This window comes from Apodemus sylvaticus, chromosome 10, assembly GCF_947179515.1.
Source record: "Apodemus sylvaticus chromosome 10, mApoSyl1.1, whole genome shotgun sequence".
Lineage (NCBI taxonomy): Eukaryota > Metazoa > Chordata > Mammalia > Rodentia > Muridae > Apodemus > Apodemus sylvaticus.
This window is the reverse complement of record NC_067481.1, coordinates 44167437-44179413: the sequence shown is the minus strand read 5'-3', so window position 1 is coordinate 44179413 and position 11977 is coordinate 44167437. Positions and strand designations below refer to the sequence as shown.

Below are 11977 nucleotides of genomic sequence, written 5' to 3'. Positions count from 1 at the left end.
CAACCGACTGACCAAAACCACAGCCTCCTTGTTTCTTACTAAAAGTTGAAAAAGTTGCCTGTATTTTCAAAAGTGGTTACAAAATATTTGCATAACTGGGAATATTATTTTAAAACAACAAAAGTGTCATGCTGTCTATATACACTCATATTAGTAGGCCTGTGCTGGTACCAGCTAGTTTATCTTCAGTAAGCAGAATAGCAGGCTCTGATTCTGGCAATCCACAGAACATAGCTTGAGGAATGTGAACCCCCAGGTAAACACTGAGGCCTTTCTGGTCCCTCTTGGCTTTTTCCTTCCCTTGTTTTCCATCTGCATCTTTCTGAGCTCTCACCTATGTGGATCTATTTCTCTAGCTGTTGACACATGTAGTCACCTCTCTCCTTTTCACCCCTCCTCAAGCCCCACTTCTTTTTTCTGTTCAGTTCACACTTCCTTCTGTTAGATTCTACACTGGACCTTTAATATAGCTACATAATTTTCACTATATATTCATAATTTCATGTTGGTCTTCCTTTCTTTTGAACTCCACGCTGTTTTGGGGTTTTTTGTTTGTTTGTTTGTTTGTTTGTTTTGCCTCTCTTGTTTCTCTTGCAAGTGATGTAGGCTACATCGTGCAGGCTGGATTTGTCCAAAGTGCTTCAAATCCAAAGATACTTGCAAGTTTAGATTTCCTTCAGATTTTGCAGTATTCACATTTACATTCACATACAATGAGATTTTAGGTGGATGATACTGAATGCTAAACACAAAATTCATGTTTCATATGTACCTTATACATACAACTGAAGGCAAAGTTGCACTTTGGTGTATCTATGGTTTGAGCATTGGGTTTGAATTGTCCACCCTGGCATCCGTTGGCATTCAGAAAGTATTTTTAAGAATAGGAATGGCCATCAGGGTGGTAGTGGCGCATGCCTGTAATCCCAGCACTCTGGGAGGCAGAGGCAGGCAGATTTATGAGTTTGAGGCCAGCCTGGTCTACAGAGAAACCCTATCTCAAACAAACAAACAAACAAACAAACAAACAAGGAATGGCCAACCTGTGTATTTTCTTTTTCTTTTTTCAACCTTTTATTGATTCTTTGTGAGTTTCAAATCATGTACCCCACCAGGCCCTCGTGTTTGCCCTCCACCCTTGCAGCCTCTTCTTCCAAAGATAATAAAACAGTAAATAAAGTAAACAGAACAAAGCCTAGGAAACATCTCATCGTGGAAGCTGTAGTGTGTCACAGTGTGGCCCACAGTCTTACCCTCTGTCCACATTCACTTGCAAACGTTCATTGCAATGAGTCATTGGTCTGGTTTGAGGTCTCCGGCTTCTGTGACATCATCAGTATTGGATTCTCACTGGGACTCCTCCCAGCCATCCTGTTGTTGCCCTCTGTCATGGAGATCCTTCAGGCCTGGACCAATAAGATTGGCCCTTTCATGAGCTCCACCAGTTCACAGATGATAGAGATTTTGGGGTAGGCCAACTCAAAGCCCTGGATCTGGGCCTAGATAGTAGCTAAGCTAGTCAGCAAGCCAAGTCTCCCTTATCCACACCACCAGGGGCAAGCTCTGTGGCACTGCTCCAGCTAGCCCACTTAATGCTGCCATCATGAAGAGGCAGGGTCAGCTCTCCTGAGAGCTCAGAGAGGCTTCTTCATCCTTAGCAGGGGGCTGGGTCACCTCTCATACCCTCGGGGCTGGCGCACTTGCCTCTCTATGAGGGCCAGCTCTACTGTATAGACCAGGCGAGATGCAGGGCCTGCTCTCCCAAGTGCTGCAGCTGGTGAGGGGCAGGGTCAGTTTGCTCTCTGTCATGACCAGCTCTCCCAACTGCCTCAGGTGGTGAGAGGGTATCTTTTATCATTTATTCTTTTTAATCTTAAACTGTTTCTTTCATTTTAAAAATAATTCAACTTGTCACTTTATTTTTCAACAAGATTAAAAATTTTTACATGAAGATATTTATCATAACTCAGAGATAATGGAGTATAAGGAGCAGTGGGCCTGAGTTAATGCAGTTGTTTGGTCAAAGTCAAGCTCAGTACTCTTTAGAGCTTCCTCACTGTGCCTACTTGTGTTGATTAATGTTCTTTCAGTTGTAAGCAAGATACGCCTGTGGGGAGCCGAGGAAACGCTGGGCAAGTGTGTAAGGAAGTTCTAAGGAATGAGTGGTGTTTGGACACCTCAGGTCTGTGGCAAAGGCCAAGCTTCCCACGCACATACAACCCCACACACAGACGCCATGGTGAGACTCAGAGGCCTGCAGAGCCTTCCTCTCGTCCCTTAGGATGCTGGCAGGGGGTGCAGATATGAGTGTTTACCAACAGTTGACCAGTATGTGCCAAAATTAGCAATCGTAGCTCTCTTTCCCCTGGTCAGTAAAGCCTGAGACTGCTCATCTACAGAAATCTCCTGTCAAGACTAGGTGGCCTCACTGTACCTAATATGTTTCCTGGAGTTAGGCTTGCTGCAGTGTTGGTGCAGTGCCATCAAAGTGCACAGAGCCCACCTCGCCACAGCTTGTCTGCGTGTGCATTTGTGTCAGCCCTTTCCTGATTCCTTCACTGCTCCAGCCATATTTCCAGGACCCAAGCCAAGTGGACGTGGTGTATGACCTAATATGGTTTAATCAAAATATGCAACATTAGCTTCTATAGTTGAACAGTCTGTGGATAAATCTAACCATGGGGGAGAATTTTATCTCTGACTCAGATTATGGCCACGACCCCAGACTGTCTTTTCATTTCTCAGCCCCGCTCTCTTTAGGTTTTGAGGAAGATTTTCCCTGGTTGAGCAGTGATGATGTAGCCCTTTAATCCTAGCACTCAGGAGGCAGAGGGAGGTGGATCTCTTGAGTTTGCAGTCAGCTTGGTTTACAAGGTGAACTCCAGCATAGTCAGAGCTACACAGAGAAACCCTGTCTTCAAAACACAATAAACAAACAAATTCCAGGGCTGTGTATTTTCTTAATTACAAACATGGAGGAAAGCTCCCAAGCCCCACAGGTTAAACTAGCCTGTGAACTGAGCCTCTGCCTTCATTGTCCTGACTTGAGTCTTTGTGTTCATTGTTGAGCCACCTTCTGTTCAGGTCAGCTACATGAATTGGCTACAGCTTCTGAGCATCTTCCCCAGCCACTGGCTTCTCTCAGGAGCATAATACACCGAGCTTCCACTGTCTTCCTTCTTTCTTGATGGGCAGATTTGTTGCTACTACCAGAATTTTTAAAGAGTTTGTCTCTTCTCTCTTTATCCTTATTGCTCAAAGTCTGGAAAATGTAAAACAAAAAACCCTATACTTTGAAGACTTGTTTTATATGACTGTCCTCTATAGAAAATTAATCAGAACCAGAGCAGTGGCTCAGCTTTAAAGGCTAGGTTCACAATGAGAACTATGAGGAAATTAACCATAACATTTTTCAAAGGGGTCAGTGAGATGACCCAGCAGGTGACTATGCTGTCATTACAGGCCTGACAACCTAAATCCGATCTCAGAATATACTTGGTGGGGGCAAGGAGAACTGACTCTTACCTCACAACACAGGTGTGCTGTGTTGTCTTCTGGCTTCCACGTGCATGCCACACACTCACATTACATGCACACATAATTAGTAAAGGTAAAACAAAAGAAAATAGATTTATATTCTGTACATTCAGAAATTTTAACAATCTTTATCCTTTTTTGTTGCCTTCTTTAGGTTCAAAACTGGCCAAATCAATGGTGATTTGCTGATATACCATGTCTTGCTGACTTTAAAGCCATATTATGCAAAGCCATATGAAATTGTAGTGGACCTTACCCATACTGGGCCTAGCAATCGCTTTAAAACAGATTTTCTCTCTAAGTGGTTTGTTGTTTTTCCTGGCTTTGCATATGACAACGTCGCTGCAGTCTATATCTATAACTGTAACTCGTGGGTCAGGGAGTACACCAAATACCATGAGCGACTGCTGACTGGCCTCAAGGGCAGCAAAAGGCTCGTTTTCATCGACTGTCCTGGGAAGCTGGCTGAGCACATAGAGCATGAGCAGCAGAAACTCCCAGCTGCTACCTTGGCTTTGGAGGAGGATCTAAAGGTTTTCCACAACGCTCTCAAGCTGGCTCACAAGGACACCAAAGTTTCTATTAAGGTGATCTCTGATCTTTTGGGAATATTTGTTGCCTTTTCCTGACTAACAAGGTTAAGTGTGACCTCTACAAATATCCTCATAGTTGTATATCCAATATTAGTTCCATCCAGATGTAGAAAGATCAAGATTTCTATCTTTATTGTTGTCCTGCAAAAAATTACACACTTACAAGACACTCTCATAAGGTCTGAGCAATGGCTCAGTGGTTAAGAGCACTGGCTGCTCTTATAGAGATCCAGGGTTCAGTTCCCAGACATGGTAGGTCATAATAGTCTGTAACGCCAGTTCCAAGGGATCTTCTGGCTTCCGAGGACACCAGGCACACATGTGATACAGAGATATGTATGCAAGCATACATACACATAAGATAGATTAAGGTACTTAGTTTGGGCAAGAGGCAGAAAAAAATGTTATAGAGAGGGCAGGCAGTTCTTGACTGTGAACTCTGCCCAGTGACTAGGTGTGTGGGGTGGAAGGACCTAGTGATGTAGTTCTGTTGATCATGGTTTTTCAGAGCCACCACTCTTGAGTTTTACCCCTTCAGTGCTTGTTTATAGAATTATTGGCCTTTTTTAAAGGAAAATGGTTTTTTTCTATTGGATCCAGTTTCTTTTGAGAGTATTTATAAGTAAGTGTTAAAGTAATTAAATAAACTCTTACCAAACATGGTGTGGGAGTGTGTGAATGAGTTGTATTTTGGACCTTCTAAGAATTCTGTGTAACCAGAATCTGTTTCTTCCCCACACCGATTCTCAGGTTGGTTCTACTGCTGTTCAGGTAACCTCAGCAGAAAGAACAAAAGTTTTGGGGCAATCCGTCTTTTTAAATGATATCTACTATGCTTCTGAAATCGAAGAGATCTGCCTCGTTGATGAGAACCAGTTCACTTTAACCATTGCAAACCAAGGCACACCACTGACCTTCATGCACCAAGAATGTGAAGCCATTGTTCAGTCTATCATTCATATCAGGACCCGCTGGGAACTGTCCCAGCCTGACTCCATCCCTCAGCATACCAAGATTCGACCAAAAGATGTCCCTGGGACACTGCTTAATATTGCATTGCTGAACTTGGGCAGTTCAGACCCTAGTTTACGGTAGGTATTTCTCTCCCACCCTTCCTTTTTTTTTTTTTAATTTTCTTTATTAAATTCACTTGAAGTTAAATAGTATCTCACTGTTGTTCACTGAGTGTCATTATTTAGGGAAGGCCTAAAGTTTAGTGAATCAGATACATTACTGTGTCCTACTGTGTCACCTCAGTAGTATCCTCCAAAGAAATCTTCTGGTGCTCTCTCCTTTGCCTTGGCAACAGAAGCAACATAGACAAAAAGAATGTTACTGTTTGGAGAGCATCACAGTAAAATGCACACATTATGTTGCTGCTGTGGCCCTAAAGGCTTCATATGACCTGTGGACAAGAGCAAGACAATGTATAACTGGAGAGGGATGCAAAACACGGCTGAGGTGCCGTGCATGGGGCACGTAAACATTGTCTATTGCACATTCAGATGCAGGTCCCAGCCTGTAGAGTCAGCAAATAATTGTTTGGATGGGGAGCTGTTATTTTTGTAACAGCATGCTTTTAGGACCAGTGGTGAACTCTCCATTTTGGTAAAATATTGGTAACAATGCCTTCCTAATGCACCTATAAAGTAAAGGTTTGACAGTAGCATTTGCAGTGGGGTAGTGTAACACACTTGCAAACCGAGGCACTTTTTTTTTTTTTTTGCTTAGTGAATGGTGTTTGCCACTTCCTGTTTCTGCCTCCTTTTCCTCACTCTCTTTTCCATGTGTGAATGATTCTTTATCCTAGGTATCTGAAGAATGTCAAGATTTTTACTTTCAGAGGTAGAACCTTCCTAATCTGAAATCAAAATGCTCCAGAATCTGAAATTTCTTATGTATTTTGTCCAGATTTTTATAACATATCACTTTATTAAGACAAGCTCTCTCTATGTAGCTCTGGCTGGCCAAGAACTTGCTGAAATTAAAGTCACTTTCACCACCCCCATCTCCATTTCAGAACTTTTAATCATAGGTGCTCATTCTGCAAAATCTAGGTAAATACTTCAAACCCTGAGCACATCTGAGTGTGGTCATTTCAGAAAAGAGACACTCAATTCTCAGATTCAGACACTCAATTCTCTCTTAGGATATAACATAGCCCAGGGTTTAATTCTGGGCCTTGTAAGCTAGCTAGCTAGCTTGTTTTCTTTCTCTTTCTCTCTCTCTCTCTCTCTCTCTCTCTCTCTCTCTCTCTCTCTCTCTCTCTCTCTCTCCCTCCCTCCCTCCCTCCCTCCCTCCCTCCCTTCCTTCCTTCCTTGTTTTGTTTTGTTTTGTTTTGTTTTGTTTTGTTTTGTTTTGTTTTTCGAGACAGGATTTCTCTGTGTAGTCCTGGACACAGTGTAGTCCAGAGTAAGTTAGAACTTACTCTGTAGACCAGACTGGCCTTGAACTCAGAAATCCCCTTGCCTCTGCCTCCCAAGTGCTGGGATTACAGGCGTAATACACGCCTGGCTCCTTGTAAGATTTCAAATTTGCCTTTATTTAGAAGGAAAAATGTGTCCAGCAAGATTTCTCAGTGGATAAAAGAGCTCATCACAAACCTGAAGGAGATAAGTCATACTATGCTTACAAACTTTTTTCTGTAACCTCCTTGCATGTGTCCACATGCCCCCCACTAAACAAACAAACAAATAAATAAATGTAATTTAAATTTGTAAGTCAGATGTGTAGCATATGCATCTGATACCTGCACTCAGGAGGCACACATGAGTGGATCTGTGAATTCTGGGCCAGCTTGGTCTACATAGCAAAACATGGGATAGCCAGGGCTACATAGTGAGACTATCTCAGGAAAAAGGGACAAAAGGACAATAGTCAACAGATTTATTTTTTAAACTTAACAGAGGCCTCATGGACTCTCACAAATGGTTTGGTAAATTGTATGTGTGCTTGGCTACCCTTACCTTAGAAAGCTCTTTAACACATACCCATTTTGGACGCCCTGTTTCTTATAGCTCTTAGATAATGTAAAAGAGCATCAGCATAGTATGGCTTATCAGTCAGTGAAAGATGAGCATAAATTCACAGGCAGTAACATGCATTCTCACGTTTAGGGAAATTGAGCTATAGCCCTGTCTTTATTTTTCAATTCCAAATAGATTTTTGTTTATCAATTTGGTATTTTGGTTTTAGAGACAGTGTCTTCCTAACCTGGAATTTACAATCCTTCTGCCCCAGCCTCCCACTAAATGCTAGGAGTACAGGCCTGTGCCACAATGCCTTGCTATTTGACATCTTTGTTAATTAGTGCTAATGGCCATCATGGTTTATGTGAAACTGTCCCATGTCCCAGTGGACAGCTTTCACTTGTTGATAAAGGATATCATCCCAGAGAAAATAAAACACTTTTAGGCAAGCTTCACATTTCCATAGCTTTTTCCTCTTGTGTCAACATGTCAGAAATTCAGAGGTAGTGAAAGCCTGAAGTTCAGTGAGCAGCCCAGCTGTTTGTTTTGCTGCATTTTAAAACTGGGCCTGAGAGTTGTTGTTTGGGGTGGGTGGGGGTGGGATGGAAGAGGATGTTACTTTGAATTGCTAGGGATTGAACCCAAGGGCTCACACATGTAAGGAAGACATTCTACCGCCAAGCTACTACGGTGCAAGCCTCAAGGCTTTTTAACTTTTGTAGTTTGCTTAAATACATTTGTATGTATTTATAATATATTTTCTGTTCTAATAGACCATAGATAATACATGATTGGTTACAGTAGTTATATATCATAGAATAAGGTCATAGAATGGAAAAATGTAGCTGCAGCTTTTTAACTAGTTAATCCTCGTTTAGCCTCTGGTTTACAGTGTAAATTGGACTGTATTCCAAGACTATCCTTACTTTAACACTTCGAACATTATTTGATTAGATTCCTCCTCTTAAGCTATAAAGTTCTCTTGCTATATAACCCTTACTGGTCTGGTACTCTGCCATGTAGAACAGTATGACCTCATATTCATCGCCTGCATCTGCCTCCCTCGTGCCAAGATGAAAGGTGCGCCCTGCCAGGCTCCTCCTTACCCCCCTCCTGTTTAATTGGATCTCAGAGAGTAACTGTGAACATAGTGCTGACCTCACTAATACACGGCATGCCTTTATTCAGTCACTTACTTTTTTTTTTAACTTATTTTCAATATTCTTTGTTTACATTCAAAATGATTTTCCCTTTCCTGGTTCCCCCTCCCTGTAAGTTCCCTAAGCCCTCTTCCCTTTGCCCATTCTCCTATCATCCCCCTCAGTCACTTACTTTTATTGATCACCCAAGACCCGAAGTCTTCACTGTTTTATGCTCCCATGAAAATTTCTAAGAAGGTCAGCACCTCTTAGGAGCATCATGGGCTCTTCCAGTGCTGATTCATGACTGATTTTTCTCCATCTCCTGTTGGGGACTTGCCATATATTCTGTTTCTACTTGTAACACTGGAAAAGAATTGACCATGCTTTGTGATAAAATCTTGAGTTGTATGTTGTGGGTAAAATGTAATTATAAACAAAAAGAAAATGTAAAACAATCTCCTTCATGTTTTTCCTTAGGTCTGCTGCCTATAATCTCCTGTGTGCCTTAACCTGTACCTTTAACTTAAAGATCGAAGGTCAGTTGCTAGAGACATCAGGGTTGTGCATTCCTGCCAACAACACCCTCTTCATTGTCTCCATCAGTAAGACACTCGCAGCCAACGAGCCCCACCTCACCTTAGAGTTCTTGGAAGAGTGTATTTCTGGATTTAGCAAATCTAGTAAGTAGTGACCTTCCTTAACGCTAAGAATGACTCTTAAAACAGTTCAAAGAAATCTCTTTTGTTTGGGAATTTACCAGGAGTCTTTCAGTTATTGTATTTTTACTTTTTAAAAACTTTGCCTTTTTTTTTCCCCCCTGTGGTACCCTGTAACTAAAGGAACTCTGAAAGAAAATCGTGGTGGGATATACAAAGAGACCTGCCAGAACTCTGTGGGATCCTCTTTCCTGTAGGCTGTTGGGAATATTTCCTTCTTTATTTCAGCTCCATGAACTTTAGCATTTCTTTTTTTTAGATAAGGTTTTGAGGAAATAGTTGCATCTCTTTTTATAGTTGACTTGGAACTGTGATTTTTTTTTTGTTTGTTTGTTTGTTTGTGAGACAGGGTTTCTCTGTGTAGTCCTGGCTGTCCTGGAACTCACTCTTTAGACCAGGCTGGCCTTGAACTCAGAAATCCGCCTGCCTCTGCCTCCCAAGTGCTGGGATTAAAGGCCTGTGCCACCACTGCCTAGCTGCAATCCTGTTTCTTTAAAGGACTGGCAGTAGTTACTGGAAGTCATATCAAAGAAGATCCCCATAGCCCAGCCCGGAACTGTGATTTTTATTGGACATTTGTTGGTGGATGCCAGATCCAGAGTCAGTACTGAGTTTGTTTTAATAAATTTCACTTATTTAATATCTATTCTTTTTAACATCTGTCCGCCTCCATACCCTATACTAACATAGCTGCTGATCTTTGCCTGTCTTCATTGCTGACATTTTCTTCTCCCTAATAATACATACAGCTGTTTCCTTGCATTTTGCATTCCAACACATATCTTAATATATCAGTATTAGGTGATTAAGTGCTTTAACAATTCATCAAGACTGCATCAGATTAGGGCTGGAGAGATGGCTCAGTGGTTAAAAGCCCGGGTTCCTTGCATAGTACCCTGGTTTGATTCCTACCACCCACATGGCAGCTCACAGCCACCTGGGAAGCCAGTTCCAGGGCTTCTGATGCCTTCTTCTAGATTTTTCAGGTACTGCATACACATGCTGCACAGATATACATACAAGCACCCTTACATGTAAAATAAGATAAACTAGTTAAAAGAAAAAAAGACTATGTAGGTAGATTTTGTTCTATTTTTTCCATCAAGTGGAAGATGTAGGAGTGTAACTCTGAAGAGAGATTGTATACATTTGAGAAACAAGAAAAATACAAAGTTACTAATAACTACAAATGTGTGAAGATACCTGAGTGAGTGAACAGGCATTCTGTGTCTTGCACAAGCAGTTCTTCTGGGACTATTTCAAATTTAATACAGTCCCAACAAAGAGTTTGAAATTCCCATAGAATTTTGAAATTTTCAAAATATTTTAAATTTTATTGAAAATAAACAGCTAAGAAAATGTTATAAAGAAAGAAAGTGCAGATGTGATAGTACAGATGTCTTCTCACTGTACATATTATAATGGCTTAGTGATCAGAACATCAAAAATCAGCAAACAGATATGTCTAAGAGAAACAGACAGCTAAGGTTTCACAAACTGATTAGAGATGAAATCACTTAAGAAATAAGTTTGGAAAGTAAATTAATGTAGGTTACCTACATAAAACATACCAAAGTAAGTTCTGGCTCTATTCAGAAGCATTGGTAAAAGTGGGTGCTTAGTTGCTTTTATGTGAGTAGTTTGTGTGAGACAAGCACACCCAGGAGAAAGGGGAAGGAAGGAAGGAAGGGAGGGAGGGATGGATGGACGGACGGACGGACAGACGGATGGATGGATGGAGCGAGCGATAGCTTCATGAGACTGGAAGCTCTCCACAGAAAGGAACAAATGGGTGTGTGACTGAACTAGGCCTGGGAGATGGCCTCAACTGATGTGGAAAGATTATTATCCATAGCTCAGGGCACTCTATAGGTTAGTAAATGGATCACGATAGCATAAATTATTGTTTGCTAATAAAAAAATACATATTGAAAGAATTGTGAAGTGGTTTAGTGGGTATCAGATCGAAAAACATTTTTTTAAGATTAAATCCTGAGGGTCTGTAGAAACAATGTTTCTAGAAAGACATTTAGAAATAGATTAGACCCTTAAGAACATTCACACCTGGGGCTGGAGAGATGGCTCAGTGGATAAGAGGTGCCAGTTTCTATTCCCAGCACCAACATGGCAGCTCACAACTGTCTATAACTCCAGTTCCAATGGATCCAGTATCCTCACACAGACATAAATGCAGGCAAAACAACAGTACATATAAAAGTAAATAAAATAAAAATAAAGTTTAAGAATATTCACATTTTTTTGACATTATAGTTCTACTTTTAATATTTTCCTGAAAAAAAATAACGCTAAGGAGCCAGCAAGATGGCCTGGTAGGAAAAGTGCCATGCCACAAAGTCTGAAAACCTGACTTCAGTCCCTGGGGCTTATGTAAGGAAGGAGCCAGCCAGCCCCACAGAATCCTCCTCTGACCTCACCAGGACACATACAGCCTTCCATAGACCCTGTGTGTTTGTTTGTTTGTTTGTTTGTTTGTTTGTTTTTCGAGACAGAGTTTCTCTGTGTAGCCCCTGGCTGCCACGTACACTTTTTAAAAGAAATAATGCAGAGATGTTTATAGCATATTGTTTTTCTGTTGCTGCTTTACAACTAAGGTATATCTTGTTATAGTAAAGTGCCCAGCTGTTAGGTGAAAGATGTTAATTGATGAGCTTTGACAGTGGATAATCATGAAAGGATCTTCCAGATCATAGCCTACAGTATTTCTAGTGTCCATCAGCTTCTCCTTCACTACCACTTCCTCAAACTCAGAGATCCCCCTCGCTGCCGCCTCCTCCTCCTCCTCCTCCTTCTCCTCCTCCTCCGCCAGCTGGTATTAAAGGTATATGCCACCACCCCCTAGCTCGGCTTACTTACTTTAAAATTATTTTTTCAAAATCTAGTGTCTTTACCTCTTATTAAAATGTTTGTCTACAAATGTGGTATATATTTATACACAACGGGGTACTATTCAGCCATTAAAACCAATGAATTCATGAAATTCTTAGTCAAATGGATGGAAC

At 41.3% G+C, this 11977-nt stretch overlaps 1 protein-coding gene across 3 annotated transcripts in view; it reads left to right on the top strand.

Annotated features, from left to right (window-relative positions):
• The window catches only part of Nf1 (neurofibromin 1), a 256323-nt gene that overhangs the window by 206275 nt on the left and 38071 nt on the right, over positions 1-11977 (top strand). For 2 of the 3 annotated variants that reach the window (XM_052196154.1, XM_052196153.1), the window contains 3 exons: positions 3692-4124; positions 4881-5221; positions 8719-8921. In XM_052196154.1, the coding sequence (XP_052052114.1) occupies positions 3692-4124; positions 4881-5221; positions 8719-8921 (977 nt within the window). Of the gene's footprint in view, positions 1-3691; positions 4125-4880; positions 5222-8718; positions 8930-11977 lie in introns of those variants that run through there. The other variant, XM_052196155.1, reaches the window with a different exon arrangement.